Source organism: Cyclopterus lumpus, chromosome 19 (assembly GCF_009769545.1).
Source record: "Cyclopterus lumpus isolate fCycLum1 chromosome 19, fCycLum1.pri, whole genome shotgun sequence".
NCBI lineage: Eukaryota > Metazoa > Chordata > Actinopteri > Perciformes > Cyclopteridae > Cyclopterus > Cyclopterus lumpus.
In genome coordinates this window covers 4,008,586-4,029,272 of record NC_046984.1, presented here as the reverse complement: position 1 = coordinate 4,029,272, position 20,687 = coordinate 4,008,586, and the positions used below count along the sequence as shown (strand labels likewise).

General features: G+C 43.7%; 3 protein-coding genes across 6 annotated transcripts; 1 reads left to right on the top strand and 2 right to left on the bottom strand.

Annotated features, from left to right (window-relative positions):
- Positions 1–2,121: 2,121 nt before the first annotated feature.
- Positions 2,122–6,268, bottom strand: LOC117748464 (39S ribosomal protein L38, mitochondrial-like). 2 transcript variants are annotated; one of them, XM_034558241.1, is made up of 9 exons: positions 5,947–6,268; positions 5,024–5,215; positions 4,776–4,907; positions 4,476–4,678; positions 4,203–4,275; positions 4,036–4,081; positions 3,303–3,461; positions 2,780–2,916; positions 2,122–2,694 (listed from the first exon to the last, which is right to left on the bottom strand). In XM_034558241.1, exons 1-9 carry the CDS (start codon positions 5,954–5,956, stop codon positions 2,558–2,560), a joined length of 1,089 nt encoding a protein of 362 aa, XP_034414132.1. In that variant the 5' UTR covers positions 5,957–6,268; the 3' UTR covers positions 2,122–2,557. The 2 variants fall into 2 exon arrangements, with proteins under 2 accessions (XP_034414132.1, XP_034414131.1); XM_034558240.1 differs by lacking the exon at positions 5,947–6,268 and adding an exon at positions 5,416–5,638.
- Positions 5,726–12,052, top strand: LOC117748462 (tripartite motif-containing protein 65-like). Of its 2 annotated transcripts, XM_034558239.1 has the most exons (9): positions 5,726–6,045; positions 6,540–6,973; positions 7,137–7,232; positions 7,639–7,869; positions 7,981–8,149; positions 8,252–8,341; positions 8,469–8,686; positions 9,609–9,966; positions 11,314–12,052. In XM_034558239.1, the coding sequence occupies exons 2-8, from the start codon at positions 6,542–6,544 to the stop codon at positions 9,915–9,917; spliced, it is 1,545 nt and encodes a 514-aa protein (XP_034414130.1). In that variant the 5' UTR covers positions 5,726–6,045; positions 6,540–6,541; the 3' UTR covers positions 9,918–9,966; positions 11,314–12,052. The 2 variants fall into 2 exon arrangements, with proteins under 2 accessions (XP_034414130.1, XP_034414129.1); XM_034558238.1 differs by having other exon boundaries at positions 5,756–6,045; positions 9,609–12,052.
- On the bottom strand, positions 11,997–18,951 carry LOC117748465 (WW domain-binding protein 2-like). Of its 2 annotated transcripts, none has more exons than XM_034558242.1 (8): positions 18,703–18,951; positions 17,555–17,663; positions 17,268–17,403; positions 17,031–17,123; positions 16,759–16,905; positions 16,511–16,633; positions 15,876–15,952; positions 11,997–13,419 (listed from the first exon to the last, which is right to left on the bottom strand). In XM_034558242.1, exons 1-8 carry the CDS (start codon positions 18,759–18,761, stop codon positions 13,372–13,374), a joined length of 792 nt encoding a protein of 263 aa, XP_034414133.1. In that variant the 5' UTR covers positions 18,762–18,951; the 3' UTR covers positions 11,997–13,371. The 2 variants fall into 2 exon arrangements, with proteins under 2 accessions (XP_034414133.1, XP_034414134.1); XM_034558243.1 differs by lacking the exon at positions 18,703–18,951 and adding an exon at positions 18,310–18,644.
- Positions 18,952–20,687: the final 1,736 nt, after the last annotated feature.

Here is a 20,687-nt window from a genome sequence, read left to right as displayed (position 1 = left end):
TGATTTTATTCCTACTAAATTTCTCAAAGAGGTTATTGGCACTGTAGGGCCCAGTATTTTATTAATTATAAATAGCTCCTTAGCAAGTGGTACTTTCCCATCGATTTTTAAACATGCAATCGTACAACCTCTTTTAAAGAAACCTAAGCTTGATCCTTCTGTTGTTTCCGATTTTAGGCCAATTTCAAAACTTCCATTTTTATCAAAAGTTTTAGAAAAAGTGGTTTCAACACAACTCCTAGCTTTTATGAATCATAATAATATATTTGAGAAATTTCAATCAGGTTTTAGAGCACTTCATAGCACAGAAACTGTCCTTCTCAAGGTAACTGGAGAGCGCCGTTTTAATTCTTTTAGACCTTAGTGCAGCTTTTGATACTGTAGATCACGCCATTTTAATCGATGGCCTCAAAACCTGGGTTGGCATCAAGGACACTGCACTTGGCTGGTTTTATTCTTACCTTTTAGAAAGATCGTACTCAGTCACCATAGGTAATCACTCGTCTTCCACTCACATTACCGGTGGTGTACCACAAGGTTCAATTTTAGGTCCACTTTTATTTTCTATCTACATGCTTCCACTCGGCCAAATCCTCCAGCGACACAACGTATCTTTTCATTGCTATGCAGACGACACACAGATATACCTTCCGCTGAGACCTGGTGACCCAGAGAGCCTGGCTGCTGTCTTAGATTGTCTCTCTGACGTTAACTGCTGGATGGGTCAACATTTTCTTCAGCTCAATAACTCCAAATCAGAAGTCATATTATTCAGTTCCCCAAACAATAACACCGGTCTCATCAAGAGTCAACTTGGTCCTCTGGCTGCTTATTTAAAACCTGTTGCCAGAAATGTGGGTGTAATGTTTGACTTTCAATTACATTTTGAATCACAGATCAAAAACACTGTCCAGTCCTGCTTCTTTCAATTAAGAATAATCTCAAAAATCAAACCCATATTGTCACGCTCAGATCTGGAAAAAGTCATTCATGCGCTCATTTTCTCTCGACTCGACTACTGTAACTCCCTCCTTTCCGGCATAAATCAAAAATCCATCTCCCGCCTCCAACTAGTCCAGAATGCAGCAGCTCGGCTTCTGACTGGTTCTAACAGACGGCATCACATGACTCCAGTCCTGGCCTCTAACAGACGGCATCACATGACTCCAGTCCTGGCCTCTAACAGACGGCATCACATGACTCCAGCCCTGGCCTCTAACAGACGGCATCACATGACTCCAGTCCTGGTTTTATGCACCGATCGTTAATAACCCCAATTGTATTCCTTCCTGTATTGACCCTGGTTTTAAAGAATGGAACACACATGGGATCCAGGTGATAAACGACCTCTATGAAAGTGGTACCATAAAGTCTTTTAATCAGCTTCAGGATGAGTATGGGCTACCCAAAACACAGTTTTTCCCGATTTTTACAAATTCGTAGTTTCTTAAACTCTGTACCCCAATACAAAGAAGGTCATGGACCAGAGCTGATTGAATCATTGATTCACCAAGTCTGCCAGCTGAAGAGAAAAAAAACAAGCTATATTTATTACAAACTGCTCTCCTTAAGTAAGTTAAGCACTCACAGCAGCAGACAATCATGGGAACGGGATCTTAAAACTACAATTACCGATCACCAATGGCAAACAATCATGTTAAATAGCAAAAGAATATGTAGTAGTTACAAAGTTTATACATAAATTACAAACTACCCCATATAGTAGGAGCAAATATGACAAAGACTGTTCTGGTGTATGTTTAAGGTGTAAGCAGCATGTTGGCAATTATGTGCACTTAATCTGGCTCTGTCCGGAAAATAATACATTTTGGGTTGAAATTGGGAAGCAAATATCGTCCATAATAAAATGTCCTATTGAGCTCAATCCTCTCTCATGTATCCTAGGCCTACACACTGCCTCACCTGTATTAAACAGACATAGGAGAATCCTCAGTGTCCTACAGCTCCTGCCATTGGAAAGACGTACACATGTTCTCCAAGGAGACATGAACAGTTTTTTTCCCGTCTGGAACCCTTTTATGAATTTTATTGTCGAGGACGATGCCGAAACCATACGAAGAGGCTTTGCAACCTTGGGACCCAAGTGACTCTGTGAAGGAATGAGTCAGCAATATTTTGTTTATTATGATTTAATGGTCTTGAAGGACATAATAGGGGGTTTTCTGTTCTGCAATTTGTTTTAGCCAGGATGAATTGAAAATAAAATAGTGGTAAGGGATGATATAAATACAATTGTTATAGCAGGTTCAATATGGAAGATGATGATTGATGTTCAATTTATGTCTGTGTTTTTCTGTCCTTTTCGGATTTTTATCCTTCAATTTAAAAAGACCTATAAATATGTGGAGTTTTCCTATCCATCCATCCATCCATTTTCAGTTTCCAACTAAAAAACAGACCAAGAGGACTAAAAACATATTTGGCAGCTTTTAAAATAATTCAAACTCAGCACAGTTGGGAAACATTTTTAAAAATGTATTTTTCACATAAATATGCCAAACGTGACATTTGCAAGGAAATGCGTTTCATCAACTTGTCAATATATTCCATAGCTGTGCTCCTTGCCATCCCGGTATCTGTCCATGTAGCGAAGGGGCTGTCGATGAGGGTATTTGACCTGTGGAGGGTGGTACACTGGAGGCCGGATGAACTCAAACACTGGCTCCCTCATGTCTATGGGGAGAAGAAACACAGGCTTTATGGTCGGTCACACAGACAGACACAGACAGACACACACACACACACACACACACATTACCTAGTGTGGTGTGAAAGGTTTCGGTGACAGACTCGTCCCACTGGCACTGGAAGAAGGCCAAACCTGCAGGTGTCATGTTGTCCTGGTGCTTTCTGTAGAAATCCGTCGTCTTGAAAGAGCGATCCACCAGAGAATGGCTACAGCAAAGTGTATTAAAGCAATACTTAACCCACAAAATAACCATTTGTGTATCAAATACGTAACCGAGGAAAACTTGTTTTTTTTCCATCCATGCCTCCAATTCCTGATGACTTGAAGTACAACAGCAAAACATTACGTATATTTATGCAACTATATGCAAGCATGAAGAAATGAGACTTGAGATTCTAATATATTATTATTGTGTGGACGTTTTGCTGTTGTTCAACGCAGCTGATCTTTGATCCTTCGTTCTTCCGTGGAGGCTTGCGGGATAAAAGTGATTGACACACATTTTGTGGATGAAGTTTTTTTTTTGTTACGGTAGATATTTGGATGACTAGAAAAGTGTAAATGAGTGCACAAGCATGTTCATGTTGCTCACCATGGCGACGGCCTGACATCCTCCTGGAAGTTGATGGGCCCCTCTTGCTTGAAGAGGACATAAATGTAGCGGTGGAAGCCCGTTCCTCTGGCAGGGAAGGGGGGCAGGTAGTGACACAACTCTTCCCCGGCCTGCACTGCTCCGCCCGGTATGTTCCCTCTACAGAAACACAGGTCGTGTGAGGTTGGACCGGTGGGAAATTCTTTAAATTGAATGTACTCCCAAGAATTTATTCATTTGTTTTAAATCAATTAATATGCAACTGTTGTTGACATTTCAATGCTGGACCCAAGATGTCTCCTGACTCCCTGAAAAGTCCACTCTTGGCGCCTGCGCACCAGCGGTTTCAAGTCTCCACGTCACTCTGATCACACCACCAGTTGCATACTGGACCACAAATGGCTCCAAACTAGCTGTGATGTCACAGAATCCCACTTTCCCGTCCGCATGTTAAACGGAGGTGGAAGGTGAGCGCGGGGAACGACTGTAAAACGACCTTCTAGTTTAGAACTTCTGCACTTAGATCGCTCTGCACAGTGAAGCTCAAATACCGGAGTGAAGTGAGAATATACAATATGTTTAAGTGGAGGGGGACTTTTATTTTAACTGAAAGCCACAATGAGGTGTAAATTGAAAAAAAGGTTACATTGATATAAATGATCTAATCTCAACTTTGAATCGGCCTGAAACTTGTGCCGCACAAATTAAAGCACAGTTGACATTAAGTACTCACACTAGCCAGTGGACATATTCTGCCTCATTGTCCAGAAGATGCTCATCTGAAAAAGATATATATATATAGAGATTTTTTTAATGTCGCTGGTCGTTAAATGCTGAGAATCCATGAGTTCACCGTGTTGACTTGTTCCAGAAAGGCCTCCTGTGGGAGCTGATGCTGACCTGGACATGTGAGCAGAAGGGTCCACAGGGAGCCCTCCTCCGCGTCAAAGCCGATTTGAGGGACAGAAGCTGCCTGGACAGAAAAATGTACAGCACGGACAAGGCAATATGAAAAAAGGTGGGTACAGCATAAAATGTGAATAAAATGAAATACACATACAAAACACAGGGATGGGGGAAAGAAGAAGGCTTAAGTTCGAGTGACCTTGACCTTTGAATATGAATCAAAAGGCTAAATTAGGGCACTGGAAAACGTCCGGTACTTTTACGTACTTCTGTTGGCGTTAGCCGATTCCCATAATGCACTTGACCACTGTTGTCCTGGCTATAGTAGATCCGGAGTGGGACCTGAGGTAGGAAATATGCCATGGGGAAGAGATCCCTGAAGACCCCGTAGTGGTCGGCCAGTCTCCTTATATGAAACGCACTGCTGCTCTTCTCCCAGGTTTCCAGCACTCGATCCAGGGGGATCTTATCTGGTGGGGTAAAGAGGGTAAATAGTTAACGGATATTCACTTGACCGTTAAAAAAACACTTTGGCATTCCCTTGAAGGTGGAAGTGTGTCCGCTCACAAGTGCGCAGGCGACAAGCCCTCTCAAGCTCGACGTTCTTCTTGTTCTCCTTCATCACCTGCCTCCTCTCCCTCGCTTCTTTGGTCCTGCCAGGTCGACAGTACGGAAGTCCAATGTCTACCTTTTCTGCATCTGCAACAAAAAAAGGCTTAATATTGGGACAAAACACAATTCTTAAATCCAATGTTTGTTTGTTTTTTGCCAGGACACGTGCACACGACTGGAGAATCCTCCTTCACGCGTCTCACCGTGCTCGGGGTCACTTCTGTCCACGTAGCTCTTGTAGGTCTTCCACCAGGCGGGTTGGTTCTTTGCCTCCTCTGCTTGTTTCAAGTAACGAGTGTAGCTGCGATACCTCTCCTTTGACTCCAGGCTTTGGACGTCAATCATCTCTTCGTTTGGCATCGGACCCAAAGGTGGGGTCTGTCTGCAGAGGAACGCTGTGGGGGGGCGGGCGGGTACGCACACGCGCGCGCGCGCACACACACACACACACACACACACGCACACACACACACAGAAGAAGAAGAAGAAGAGAGTGTGGTGACGGATGTAAACCTGTCATATACACACTGAATGAAGCCCGGGCACGAATACCTGGATGTGAACACAATGGAAGTTTGCAATGCTGTTACAATACCTGTCGAGACAAACGTCCTGGCATTATTGACCCCTAAATCTGTCCCAGTTCGCAGAGCAGCGCCGCAAACTGCGCGCAGCGCCATCTTGGAATGTTTTTTTTCCAGAAGATACGGTGGCCGAGAGGAGCAAAACGAGTTTGTGCAAATGTAGCTTTCGTGGTTTTCTCTATTATTGATTGAGCGTCTACTGGCAGACACTAACGATACCATATTAAACATACAATTATTATTATTATATATATACTTATGATGATATATATTATTATTATTATTATTATTTTAGCACACATGTATCGTTCGGAATGAAAAACTGAGCGTTACATTTTGGGAATAGTCATCAGTCACTGTTACAAAACAGGATTCATCTGCGATGTCATCAACAAATGAATGGCAGCCGAGTGTCATTGTTAAAAAAGGTAGCACTGTAATAACAGTAGTCTAACATGTATCTCCGTTTACTACATTTTAGTAACGATCTAGTTGGCGTTAGACTCTAATTATAAGCAATTCATACATTTTCCCAACTGTACCTGAAGGCATCTTTGTTTTTTGCGTTGGTCGTCATCAAGGAAGCTTCGCCTGACTATATCCAGCACTCACACAGACGAATGTATTTATCCGTTGAAGGGGTAAGACATTACATTGTGTCGTTTTATGTTTCGTATCGGGTTGGGCTTAAAAGTGAGCGCTTCGTTACAGTCTAGTCACCAGCCTGTTGTGCTATGTTGACTGCTATTGTTTGTCCCGGCGTCCTACAGCAGCTAACGTCAACTGACTTGAATCCAGGCTAATGTTAGCCGATGTTAGCTTGTGTTTCCCTTCCACTTGGCTAAGTTCATGTGTCGTAGTTGACGTCACTGTTTGGACTGAGCCCAGTGTCGCGGCTGGACCGCGGCTCTGTTGCTGACAACTGCCACGAGCACTGATTGGTGCTATTTCATTTTTTGTGGTTTGTTTCTTTGTTTTGGGAAACTAGTTCTATATAAAAGACTTAAAATGTGATGCTAACCTCTTAATACAGCTGTAATAAATAGTGACTTTACATTACCGTCATGGTGCATATGATACAGTTCTGTCACATCCTGACCAACCTCCTCCTTCTCCTCTCCCCCTTTTTCCACAGAGATGTCTGCTCTGTCTTCAGAGATGGAGTCTCTGAACTGCGTCATATGCCTGGACCGTTTCATGATCCCGGTGACAATCCCCTGCGGCCACACCTTTTGTCATAAGTGCATCACCATCCACTGGGACACCAAAAGCAAGTCCCAAATCGGACCCCAGTGCCCGATCTGCAATGAGAAGTTTGCCACCCGGCCCGTTCTCAAGCGCAACGTGTCCATGTCGGTCCTGACCGAGGCTGCGAACAGCGCGGGCCCCTCCTGTCCAGAGTTGCTCATGAGGGGGGCCGAAGGGACCAAGCTGCTGTGCGACCGCCATAAAAAACCTCTGGTTTATTACTGCAGGCATGACAAGATGTCCGTGTGTTGCGAGTGCGGCATCTCTGAATGCGTGAACCATGAGAAGGTCATGCTGGAGGAGGAAAGGGGTGCCCAAGAGGTAAAGTGACGCCATGACACCATTGGTGCTGTGACATAGATTGTCACACGATCCACATTACTCCAGTGCCAAAGGGGGGCCGGGGGGTAGGGGTGGTGGTGGGACTGTGATTGTGACTGTGTGAAATGTACGGTCTCACTTTGACATGTGTTCTTTTTTTCAGCTGCTGCTGAAAAGGAAGAGGGAGGAGGTGGAGAAACTCACCGAGGAGACGCAGAAAAGTATTTCGGACATGGTTGAGAATATCGTCCAAGCTAAGGTAAAACCACAAACTTTTCCCTTAGTTAAAAGGCTTCACTGTGCTTCAGACAAACGCGCTCCCTCCCAACCTGTCAAGAAGGTGACTTAATCGGACTCCTGCTGGGTTTTAAAGTGATCCCACCTTCACATTTAATCATATGTTTTTCCAGCGGTGTCAACTCTCGTTAGCTAATCACACGCTGTCTCTCACACACATTTAAACGGGAATAGGGAAACCACTTATCCTCCTTGCGCGCCCACAAGGCTTGGAAGTAAAATATGAAATGTTCAGGTCTTAAGTGACACAGCTGCAGGTGAAGCTTGATATTGTAGATTAATAAAAAAGGCTAGGGGGGTGGGGGATAACTAGGACATGTTAACCTCAAAGCAGGCTTGAGGAATGATTCTGCACTTTCCATCAACAGGTGACTCTTCAGCAGACTTCTACCTGGGTCAGTGTCAAGTTCTCCTCCCTGATTAAAATACTGGTTGAGAAGCAGGAGGCTACAGAGCTCTTTGTTGAGGGGCAGAGAGAAGCTGCCGTCGCCGAGGCGGAGGCGAGGCTGGCTGAACTCGAGGAGCGCTCCCGGATACTCCGAGAGAGCCAGGGACAGATAGCAGCTGTGCTTGTCCTCTCTGATACAGATCTCATCAAGGTTTGTACCTTTTACACGATCGTTTGGCTCAAACGGAAAGACTGTGATGTAACAACTATATTGCACAGTGAGATACAGAAATAAGGAGGAAAGAACATCCTCTCTTCACAGAGATCAATGATCCTCGAAGTTCCACGTTTCAAAGATATTCCCACAGACGTCACGCCGAACCTTCAAGATCGACTGACCGGGGTCACCGACGTCCTGTCCAGAGTCTCTAAGCTGGTGTTTGAGGACCTGGAGAAAGCTGTGAGCGCCGCTGTGGGTCCGGACGAAGACGGTAATATGCCTTCGGGGTCTCCGTCAGTGGCAGTTTAGCTTGAATTGCCAGCAGTTAGTTTCCCCGAAGCTTTGCTCTGTTCCAAGCTTTTCTTGTCTCCAGGTTCTCCTCAGGATAAGAGGCCGGTCCTAGCTGTCGTTCCCAGTCCAGCTGCTCCGTGCCACCCGGGTGGGAAGGAGGGCCTCAATGCTTGTAAGTCCTTTGTTGACAGTAATTTACATGATTCTCTGGTTCTTCTAAATGGAATTTGTAAGAGCAAAGGTCACAGAAGCGCATGCTAACACAGTGGATGTCTGTATTCCTTTCTTCCGCATAATAGACCGGTGCTCTCTGACCTTTGACCCCTGCACGGCCAACGGGCACCTGTTTCTCTCCCAGGAGGACCGCAGGGCGGAGCACCTGACCTCTGGGCCGCGCCCCGTTCCGGTCCATGAAGCGCGCTTCGATCACACGTGGCAGGTGCTCTGCTTACAGGGCTTCACTCGTGGACAGCACTACTGGGAGCTGGAGGTGTCCAAGCCCTGGGCCTACCTGGGGGTAAAGAACCGTTGCACGTCGCAGATGTACACTGGTCTTCTGAGAGGGGTTCATTCAAGTTCCAATATTCAGGAAAACCAGCCAAGGCGAATAGGAATCACGATGTGATCTTAAAGGGACACTTCACCCTAAAATCGAATGTCTTCCCTCTTACCTGTAGTGCCACGGATCAATCTAGATTGTCTCGGCGTGAGTTGCCAAGTGTGTCTGTATAAATGTCCACCGTCTCTATAACATAATGGGACTATATGGCACTCGGCATGTGGAGCTCAAGGCGCTGAAAACAAAATACATTTGAAAAACTCAAAAGCAATGTCTCTTTCCAGAAATCATGGGTTAGGGTTATTAATCAAGATAATCCAAAGACCTCGTTGTTTCACGCAGGACCTATTTTCTTTCGCTGTGCTGAAGGAAGTGTGCATCCTTAAATTACAGCTCGGCCGAGGTGGACTGCCGTGAATGTTTACATGAAGAGCACCGAGTATGAACGTGAAAAAAAATCCCTACATGCATATAGTTGACATAGAAAATGTTTGAGTTTGCGGACGTCGCTCCTTTTTCTAGAGCCAACAGTTTAGATTTGACTTGCTGATGGTCATTTTATTTTTTTATTTTATTTAACCTTTATTTAGCCAGGCGAAACAGATTAAGAACAAATTCTTATTTTCAACTGTGGCCTGACAAGAGGCGAACACCTCTTGAGGGAAAGGAGAGGAAAATAAATAAATAACAGGGTTAAAACGTGCCAAGGAGTGGAGAAAGCAACATGCTAACAGCCTGAGAAACAGCTGCATTCTTCTTTCAGCAAGTCACATTACATTATTAAACATTACATTATTACAGAGAAATAACTTTGGTGATCCTCTGACTTTTCCTCCGGGGTCTGCTTCCTTTACACCTTTCCCCCTGTGCTTCTCATCAGGTGACCTACGAGACCATCCCCAGGAAGGAGAAGGGCAAGAGGTGCATGGTGGGTATGAACGAGCTGTCCTGGAGCCTGCAGCTGGACGAGCATCAGCTCAGCGCCTGGCACAACGGCCGGCGGGAGACTCTGGCCGGAGCCTCGCAGCACGGCCGCATCGGCATGCTGCTGGACTACGAGGCGGGCACCCTCACCTACTACGGAGACGGGCAGACCAGGCTGCACGCGTTCCACTGTGCCTTCAGCCGGGAGCTGTTCCCCGCCTGCTGGATCGGCGAGGGGGTCAGCGTCACCCTCTGCTCCACATGAGCGGACTCACAAAAGGGAACGTGAAGAAGAAGAGGAAGAAGGGAGCTCGGTAATAATACGCACTATCAAACAAAGGCACTAGCTGACTCGGCATAGAGGATCCCCCTGAAACATTTAGGTTTTATATTATTTTCTTTTCCTTTTTCTTCTCTTTACAATGACTGCCTTCCGATAATGTTTGAAGCAGAAGAACTGATTATAATCGGCCGTGTCCTCAAACTGTCCACCTGGCTTCGACCTGTTACACAATTACAGCAAAGGAACTGGTCCTAAAGAGCCTAATGCTGCGAGTAGATTACATACAAAGGCAATATTAATATTATGAACCCAAACACGAGGGCGTTTGATGTTCCGACGTTTTGTGGGACTTCCACGGCGTGTACAAAGCAGAACTCGTGGTTATTTCTTCCATGGTGGATGGCAGAAATGCTAACTGTTTCTATGGAGATAAGCCACTCCTCCTCTCCGGCGTGTCTAGCGCGAAGGCCGCGAATAACCACAAATAGTGGAAAAGTCGCTTGGCTTTTGGTGTGAACGCACCATTAGTTATTTTTTAAGGATGGCAATACTTCATAGTGAAGATGAAATAACCCTCATCTTTGGATAGACGTCTGCTTTTCCCGGAGGAAAAGCCCAAACTCCTCAACTCAGTGTGTCAGACTGTTACTACTTCCACTACACTAAACTGAGGTTGTATTGCAAGGCAGTACACATTTATTACAGGCGTCTCCTACAGTGGAATCAGTTCTTCCTTTGTGTTGCTTTTAGACTGCTGGACTCCTGAGGGATATTTGGTGACCGGGTGACTTGTTGCACTTGACTGTTTTACTGTGCCTGACTGGTCACCTCGAAAGAGAGTTGGACGAGAAGATCAAGACCAGGTCGATAAGAAGCTACAGCCGGTTAGCCTAGCTTAGCATGAAGACTGAAAACGGCTACGCTGGCTCTGCTCAAGGGAATGAAATCTGCATACCAGCACCTGTAAAGCCCACTAATTAACGTGTTACCTGGCAACCAGTGGGGACCAAAGGAAGTCAAATAAATAGTCCCCAGCATTCCATAAAACATAGTTTTTTTTTACCCCATGGATTCAAATCGGTGCTGGTTGGTGACTTGTTACCTGTTTGGACAAAGCAAGGCTGTTTCCAGTCTTGAAGCTAAGGTTAGCTGTACATTTATACTGGGCAGACACACAGTCAGAGCAGTCTAAGAAAAAGCCAGAGACCTTTTTTGCATTGCTGTTAGAAGCCATTTGTTGATAACAAATAATAACTTAATACATCGCCCTTGCTGTCTGGAAATTCTGGTTGTACTTGAATTTTTAAAATGTTAAAGATGATCAAGGGTGCACAAACCTTTCACAGCCTTTTTTTCTTCTTCTTTCTTTCTCCCACAGCTTTTGTTCCTGGGCAGAATTCACCCACGGAAGGATATGAGCCAGTTGATCATGTTGTGCGTACGGGACGATAAGTCACTGCTGGATGTAGTGAATATAATTCATTTTATTAGGCACTGCACTGCCCCCCCCTCCCTTGTACCGTGAGCACCGTAGGTGCCACCAAACCGTGGGCTGGACATTACTACTGAGACTACAGAACTGAAAAATGGAATAACTGTTTTTCTCATCTTGGGATTTTAGCATGAATGCACATGCAATTGGCCTGTACAGTTTTCAACCTTTTAATGCTGACTGTTGTGATGGAATCTGCTGTACTGTACAAATATTTTTTTTTAAATGGGCTTTTGGCCTTTTTAAAAAAAAAAGAAGAAAAAAAATGATGAGCACTTGAGAGAATAGCTGTGACCTTGAGACACTCCAGGCTCAGGACATCATGCATCAGTATTTGGGAAAGCTGCTGTGGATTTGCACAAGTTGTCCAAGAACACAAACTTCTAAGAAAGGGAAAAGCACATTTCCAGGGCTGTTTGAGCCTCATGACATGAAGCATAACCTCTAGAATAGGTGTACGTTACGTACGCTCATGCACCATGCTGTGTTTAAGTGATTGAATACCCATCAATTTGTGATCGAGCGATGCTCGGTGTGGAAATAAAAAGGCAAAGAAAGTTGTTTTTGTTCATGAATCAAGATCCATTTAATAAAATCCAATCCAATGCATACATGCATCAGTTGAGATCATGCTTTGTTTTCCTTACTTGAGCCATTGTACATGAATTATTCAATAAATTAGTTTGAAATAAATACAGAGCTTTATTATTATTATAATTATTATAATACACACAGCCATGACAGAGCGAACAGGAGCCCGATGCATGGCCTTCTGAGAGTGCAAAATATCAGCCACGGATGTGCCACAGATACAGTATATAGATAAGTGACTAGAGAGGAAGGACGAGGAGAGACTCACATACCGAGGTGCTCAGATCAGATTCAAAGACCGACCTCAAACTGGAGAGTCAAGGTCACAACAGAAAGTAGAAACGGTGAGGACAATCATCTAATGGTCTTGTTGGTTTCTACGATGTCAGGGGGGGAGAAGCACATAAGGAGAATGAAAGGTGAAGCAGGCTGGCGGCGAGTCCAACCATTTGTTTTCTCGAATGTTCAGCGGCATGACAAAACAGGAAGTGACATCATTGGGTAACTGCTCTGCTCTCGCCCATTGTAAAGATAATCCCTTCTGGCAGCCCGTCCCTACAGGCCCTGGTTCGCCCTCACTCTCTGCTCTAATCCAGGATCAGGGTCTCACTGCGGGGGCTCGGCGCTGCTCTAATCTCTGTGGTCCTCTCGTCCACTAAAACACGCCAAAGCAGACCAGGCCACACTGCAGTCCGCTGCCTTTACAAAAAGTTTGTTTTCTCTAGGTTAGTGCTTTTGAGAAAATATCTCATTTTTAAAAGTCTACATATTAAAAGCCTGTACACACTCAAATAATAGAAAAATAAAACAGTGCATTCAGCTTGCATCTGAATAGACTAGCAAAGTGATTAACATTATTAGATTCCTAAAAAAAATTATAAGTGAGGGTCAAAACTCGGCTGAATCTGAAGTTTGGGGGGAGGCGGTATGATTCTTGGGACACCTGCAAGGCAATTGTACGCTAAAATAGCTAAAATAGCTAGTCAGGTTACAAAGTTGTTGTCGACCAATCCAGATAACTTTGGCTTGAACAATCTTCTCGTTTTTCCTTTAAAGATAGCGACCAATACTTCTTATTTCCATCAAGTAAAGGGGCTTCTGAAGAGAATGAAACCCATTACAATATAGGAATAATTAAAAGGAATGTGAAAGGTTTAGGCCGAAGTGGGAAGGCAACGGAATGACGAGGTGAAACCACAAGGAATCAGTGGGAAGGGATTAGGAAGATGAGATCTATGTTGAAAAGGAACATGTTGGCCTTCCTGATGTCCGCTAATGGAATGAAAAACAAGGTGATCCAGTAGGATAGAGATAACAAGAGACAGAGAGCCATGAGGGTGAGATGGAGCAGGTCTACTGGTTCTTCTTGTCTTCTGGAGGAGAGTAGGGAGGAGGCTTGTCCTGTGGAGAGAGGAGAGGTACAGTCCAGTAATCCATCAAAAGTATTTACATCTACTGCAAATCAAATTTAAGACCGGTCCCCCATGTTAGTTCACTACAAGATTGTATCAACCTCATCATGCAGACGGCAGCGTCGGTAAACCAAGGAAGGCCAAGAGAGGACGTGTCACGCATCGTATCATCGGGGCACAACACGTGCTCGTAAAAAGGTTCACTAGCTGGCGCACACTGCGATTACTGGAAAGCTCTTTAATAGAAGACCTTTTACAAATGCTGTCTATTTGAAACACTTCGATTGTATATCGACCGCTAGACGCTCAAATATACCAAAAAGGTCTGTTGGGTCGAGCGGACGCCATCCTTTTAGCTTGAGAACGTGCCCCAGCCTTCATTCAACAAGCCTTCAGTAAACAGAGAACGCCAATACAAAGCTCCACGACTTGAGAATCCATTCATTTGACTTTTCAATTTGAGAGCATGACTCGTTAATTTTACATTCAAATGTTGCACTGGTTTCCCTCAAAAACTCTGTCCTCATGCATACATACATACATACATACATACATACATACATACATACATACATACATACACACATATATATGCATACAACAGAGGAGGGTTCCTCTGGTTCTGATCAGATATGAGGTCAAAGGTCAGGGATGTTGTATGTGTACAGATTGTAAATCCCTTTGAGGTAAATTTGTAATATTGGGCTATACAAAATAACCTGAATTGAATTCAATACATATACAGTACATACATACACAACCAAAATAATAAACACAATCATATTTCCCCCATTTTTAGGGTGATAACTTCATTCCAAAACATCAACCAAAGCTTTGAATGTAAAAAAAAAACTACATCCAGCCCTATTAATTACGCACATTGTCAGACATACGCTCGTATGTGTTTTTCCTTCTCATTAATATGCTACAACAATGCGGTGAAGCATGGAGAAAGCAAGAGAACAAGAGACTTTAAATATAGACCAAATTCTTAACAGGCATTGCATAATTTAATATATAATTGAATTAATATAATATAGTGTGAGGAGAAGGGCGGAAGCTGGAGCGCAGGAGATCGATGCAAGAAACGATATCTTTGAGTGCATACGGTTTGAGCAGAAGCAGGGAGCTATTTGTGTGTGAGGACATGAAATTAATGAGTCCTACTCTCAAATTGAAAGACCACCCTCTTGAATAAAGACAAGAAAAAAAGCTCCATAATATCCTTGCATCACTCCACTACAATAGATATCAACTCATCCATATTAGTATGTAGCTTTCTTCTTAATCAGGCGGAAACTGGGTCATTAAAAGTAAAGCTAATGCTAAAGTGCCTTAAACTTGCATTCTTTCCAATAAGCCAGCAGAGGGCGACTGCTTTGGTTGCAAAAAGAAGTTCAACTGTATAAAATTCTGGGAGAAAATTACTCTACTTCTCTCTTGATTTATTCCCTTAATAAACATGAGTTTATGGTCTCAATCGCTAGTGTCGAGTCCAACATACAGCCTGATGTTCATTTTGCAAGTTATGGTCCCGTTCAGAGTAAAATAGACCATAACGTCTGCTTCAGGGTGTGGCTACCTGGCTACAGGTTGTTACCACTGCATTGTCCGGTCTGGCAGGCGGAGCTGGCTCAAATGCATTGTTTTAGCTGCCCAAAAGTATGGGGTCAGATCAGTCTCAATAATTGCAAATGCGTGCATTTGTGAGTCTAATTTATTTGTAAATCCTTCTGTGTGCATTTGTAAATCAAACATATTTGTAAATTGTTCTGTGTTTGCATTTGTAAGTCTCTCTGTGTGCATTTGGAATTATTGAGACTTATTTGACCCCATACAAAAGTACAAAACCCCAAAGTTATTCAGTTTACAGTTTCATATAAAAGAAAAGAAAAGCATAAAACCCACTGGAAACAGAACATTGTTTGCTTGAAACAATATAGGATTAATTGTATATCTAAGTAGTTATTCAATGATTTGACGAACTGTTTCAGCTCAAATTCAGAGAAATATTTTCAAATAAAATGCAAAAAAACATTTAAGACTTGGAAACAAAAAGTTAATACAAATCCCTGCTCTTCTCTAATATTGAACAATCGCTACATGCAGCCAGTTAACAAATTCAAGGAAAACCTAAATAACTAAACAAATAGCTTACAGGCTGCTGGTGGACGTTTTAGGGTACACTGAGCACCTATCTCATCTTCTCTCTCTACTTATGGATGAATTTACATCTCTCCATTGCACCTTATTAACTCTGCTTCTTCCCCGGAGTCTTTGTGACTTCACGTCTCATAGGGTCCATTGGACCGGACTGTGTCTGAAGCTGGTCCTGGGTCCTGGGTTCTTGCCCCTGCTTCCTGCATCTGTACTCTTTCCTCCTCTGGTAGATAAATGCTACAATGCAACATCAGACGTGTAGCAGAGTGATGGAGGGGCACCTACCTGTGGCAGGTACACGTGTGTAGGAGGCAGTGTGGCACCGCTGGCGCTTGCTGCTGCCTCGGCTGCTTTGGCCTCCGCTGGGAAAGAGAGAGAGAGAGAGAGATAGGAGGGGTTTGCCATTAATACCTGGGATGTATGAGCTGACTAAGCCTGGTGGTATAATGTAAGGGTGGGGGATGTACACATTGAGCTAATAAACCTGTTACGATGTGAGGTGCATTTCCTTCTGAAGTTCTTTAAATGTGCAAACAAGCCAAAACGGAGGTCTACACTGTTTATGGGGGTTTCCACAACTGATACTCAATACACTGATGAAGACCATAAGAGATGTGTTTGACAGTTTTGTTTTTTATTTGACTGTTTTCAGGTTCAAGAATAAAGTGTCACACTGAATTAATACTGACATATTATCAAGATATCATATATGTTCAATGCAACTAACTGTGTTCCACTGATATACTTAACATAAAACTCACTTAACAAGTCAAAGGTAATCCATTCCCAACGTCGGCCTCAGAGCCATCGCTTTCTTTTCATAGATCATTGGCTGAATAATGCATTAACACCTTGAGTGAATTGGAGCTGTCACCACCGAGCAACAACTCAGTCAGAGATTGTTTGCCAGAGAGCCTCACCTGCTGCCGAGGAGGGGAGGTCAGGGTCATGTGGGGGCTGCTGGCCTAGGGGAGCAGAATAAGGAGGCGGAGGTATGTAGGTCGCAGACGCATCAAACGCTGGAGGGTTGGGGTAGAATACACCTGGATAGCAGACGCACAGAGCTGCAGGTCAGACCAGTTGTACGCTGGACAACTCTCACAAGAGTTGAGGGAGATTTTTAAATCCAGGTGATAATCGGGATGTGATTATAGCCCCGCCCCCCTACCTGATGGAGGAGGGTTGGGGTAGGAGTAGCCGGGTGGAGGTCCAGCAGGGTACATCCCGTTAGCAGGGGGAGGAGGGTAAGCATAGGCCCCGTTGGCCATGTAAGGGCATCCACCAAATCCAGCAGTCACTGGTTGACCTCTTGAGGCTGCAGGACACAAAGCAGAAAGAGAGTGCAAGCGATGAAGAAACAATGGGAGCCAATCAGCTGTTAAAACGCCGGCGCTATAGCAAGAACTCTACAATGCTGGTCATGTGTCTTTGTCACCATACCCTGAGCCGCGACCTGCAGCATGTACTGGCCGAACTCTATAGCTCCTCCAGCAGCAAAGATGAGCTTGAACATAGCACTGCCCTCCCAGCCACCTGGAAGCAACAACACAAGGAGGAATCCCCGAAGTTACTGTGAGCCCAACAAACTAACAGCCACAGAATACCCTGCAACCATGTGTAAGCAAAGTGAAACGCACACACCCACACACACACATACATACACATACATACACCTACCTCCGGGCTCTGAGTTGACGGTACCCTTGATGTAATTGGCTCCCAATACAGGTTGCTTGATCTCACAGCCCTTTATTAGGTAGAAGGGCATCATGAAGGACTGCAGTGCGTCCCGCCCTTTAGCCAGAAAGATCACCTGGGACAAAACCACAGCAGCTAACATCTCCTGAGCACTGGGATGAAATCACGATCCCTACTTCTGTATGAGACATCAGAGTTCTACAGATTGTTGTGCACTCGCTGGCGAGGCTGAATAACAAATAAGACATCTGGGTCATGTCTCTCACCCTGTACGGAGTTAGGTAGATGCTGCCCTTCTTGCTCTTTCTGAAGGCTTCAGGCAGACTGTCAGCATCGCAGAAGACAAGCTCCACGTTATCATAGTTCATCAACACACTGGTGACAGAAATGGACACAAACAGACGATCACATGACAGAACGATTTGATAGATATATATTGATTAAAAAAGATATATAACTACATTATTTATAAGGGGTTTTACTTGATAAACAGTATGACTCAAACCCCACTACCATAATATTTCACTCTAAATAGCTTTTTTAAAAACAAAAATGAGATCACGTGGTTATTGTGCAACTGTCATGTTCCTAAACATGGTCCACCGGTTGGTTTCAGTAAACAGAACTACAGTAACAGGATTAGGCTTACTACTGGTTCTAGAGCTGTAATAGGCTCATCAGTGCGCCCCAGTATGTTCGAGAAGAACCTGTCACTGATGTTAATTCGTGCAAAACAAAAACAAACGTTTTATAGTAGAGCATGACAGGTGACGGGCGTGCATCGCGATGAACGCTGCCTCACGGTTACAGAACGATTACATGCCCTCGTGCCCTCGACGTGTGTGTCTAAATATAACGTTTAAAACAAGCAAACATGCACGTGATGGTGCGGAGCCCTCCACGGTTCACCGCGTTGAGGACAGAACAGGTTGAAGGCCACGGTTCGGGCTCCGAGTCCGAGACCCCGGTTCCGTAAACCGCAACCCGAATAATACATCAACAAAAAACAAGGCGCTCTGACCATTCACGTCGCATACAACGCGTGTGTTCGGTGTCGGTGTAAGTGCTGTACACCGTAAAGCACTTTGCTAAGCACTTCGCTGTCGGAACACAACGTGATGACTGAATCCTACGAGGTTGCGTGTGAAACACGAGCTAACCGAAGCTAAAAGTTGCCATGTCGGTGAAGTGAAGTGAGCCTATTAGCTGTCGTTTCGACGTCACTGCGTGTTAACTAACATGTCGAGCTCGCGAGCTGCTGGCTGACGTCACGTTATAACGTTAAAGCACCCGGTTCAATGTAAGTTAGCAGCGTTCGTTGTAAAGGAGTAGGACGTGTGTGCCCCCCGGAGAGAGCGTGAAACTTGTCCGTCTAGTTAACGGTAACCGCTAGCTAGCCCGCCGCCGCCGCTACCTTTCACTGTTGTTGATGATGACTCCGCCGGACTCCGACTGGTTCTGGTTCAGAGTCATGTCGACCGGCCTCCGGACTCTCCGACAGCAAAAAAACGAACGGTCGTGTCCCTCTGCCGGGCAAACGTGTCTCCGGGCCTCGTCTGCAGCCTCGCTCGCGTTCCCCTCTCTCTGCGCGTTGATAACGGTTGTTTGTGACAATTGCTGCTCGGTTTGGATGTTGCACCTGCTCTTCCGCCATTCGCGTGAAACGCCCACAATGTGACGTCACGCGTCCGAAACGCGTGTACCTGTTTCTTTTTTTTTTGGGGAGGTACAGTCGATGTTGTTTAATGGGGGGGATTTTGTATCATGTTTATATGATAATGATTGAGTCAGTACAACTTTTATTAAATGAATGGTGATAAATAATGTGATAATAAGGTGAGTTATACAGTCACAGAAGTTTCTGGGGGTTATACCAGCATCATTACAGATACAGGATGGCACTATCCTGGATAAATAATATTAGTATTAATAAGTATTATGTAAATAAGAATATTATTTTATTAAATCCACATTACTAAGATGAAATTATTGGAGTTTTTTTCTTTGTACTCACAGTATGTTGAATGTACACATGTACTATACATTCTGTTAATCAAACAGGAAAAAAGAGAGGCACATTGTATTATACTTTGTTAACTTACATTTTATTTAAACACATTAAAATATTACACAAAATAGATTCCTTGTATTGTCCCTGAATACGTACATTTGTATCAACCAAACATTTCTATGTGTGTGTAAACGCATCTGTTTGTAGTTTGAATAATATATGTTATTTACTGTATATATGATGTTTTGTGCATATCCAGTATAAGGCATGTGCCTCTTACGGTAAGAGACAGCTCTTCTCCGAATGAGTCGAGGAAAGGAGAGCGGTCAGGTTGCAAAAGTACCGGCATGATTGTGAAAGATGCAAGAAGATGCAACTTCATGGTGTGGGTTGGCAATAGTGGTGGTCTTTGTCTGTCTCTCTCCGACACACACACACACAAACACACACACACACACACACACACACACACACACACACATGGTCCCAACCACAAAGTGCGACTGAATGAAAATGACCTCTTTTTAGTGTAAAATGATGTGAAAAATGTAGAGTAGGTTGTGTCTGCTCAAATCGCCGGGTCAAATGCTGTAACTCTTCACTTCTATGTGATCGTACACAGGACGTGATGCAACCGGGGATAGGGTCAAAGTAGAGGAGGACATCTTTCAATGATGACATCATAACCTTTAGTATCATTGCATTGTAGATAGGTTGATTGGTGCTCACAATTAGAGCTACAAATTTTAGTTAATTAATACATTCGTAAATTCACAAGCAACTATTTAGATAATTTACTAATTGGTTGTAAATACAAAAGAGTTGCTAGTTTTGTTGTATTTGACTATCAGTGGGTCTTGGACTGATAGTCAGACAAAACAAGCCGTTTGAGTCAACTTGGGCTTTAGGAAATTGTGACGGCCATAAAAAGAAGAAGAAAAAGAAACAGACGTCTTATAGATCAAACAATGAATTAATGAATCAAGAAAATAATCAACAGATTAATGAATGATGAAAATCGTTAATTTGCACCAAACATTAAAAAATATATATTTTCTTTTAATCTGAATTTTCCCATAAAGATCCCATAACAATGTATTCATCATCCCGCTCTATAAAGCTAAGAATTCCCACTTTACATTTGCAGTGTATATATTATATTTATATTATTTTACATCAATACACTCACACTGCATTCTGTTTGTTTAAATGGTGAAGGGTCAACGTAAGATCAAAAACCAATTAAACAGAATCAAAAGTGTTTTGAAATGAGTATCATATATTGTGGTTGGTCCAACAGTCACAGTAAACAAATGAAGACAAACTATTGAAAGCCTTTGGATAGAGATGTGTCTGTAAATAGATATTGCAGTATTGACAGACATTAA

Coding starts and splice junctions, on each gene's coding strand:
- LOC117748464 (XM_034558240.1), bottom strand. CDS start 5,635: ATGTTTAATATGGTATCGTTAGTGTCTGCCAGTAGACGCTCAATCAAT. Junction 4,679..4,775: donor GGCTTGTCGCCTGCGCACTT/GTGAGCGGACAC, acceptor TTACCCCACCAG/ATAAGATCCCCCTGGATCGA. Junction 3,462..4,035: donor GAATATGTCCACTGGCTAGT/GTGAGTACTTAA, acceptor GTGTTTCTGTAG/AGGGAACATACCGGGCGGAG.
- LOC117748462 (XM_034558239.1), top strand. CDS start 6,542: ATGTCTGCTCTGTCTTCAGAGATGGAGTCTCTGAACTGCGTCATATGC. Junction 6,974..7,136: donor AGGAAAGGGGTGCCCAAGAG/GTAAAGTGACGC, acceptor TCTTTTTTTCAG/CTGCTGCTGAAAAGGAAGAG. Junction 8,150..8,251: donor TGTGGGTCCGGACGAAGACG/GTAATATGCCTT, acceptor TCTTGTCTCCAG/GTTCTCCTCAGGATAAGAGG.
- LOC117748465 (XM_034558242.1), bottom strand. CDS start 18,761: ATGACTCTGAACCAGAACCAGTCGGAGTCCGGCGGAGTCATCATCAAC. Junction 17,664..18,702: donor ATCATCAACAACAGTGAAAG/GTAGCGGCGGCG, acceptor TTCTGTCACCAG/TGTGTTGATGAACTATGATA. Junction 16,634..16,758: donor CCCCAACCCTCCTCCATCAG/GTAGGGGGGCGG, acceptor TCTGCTATCCAG/GTGTATTCTACCCCAACCCT.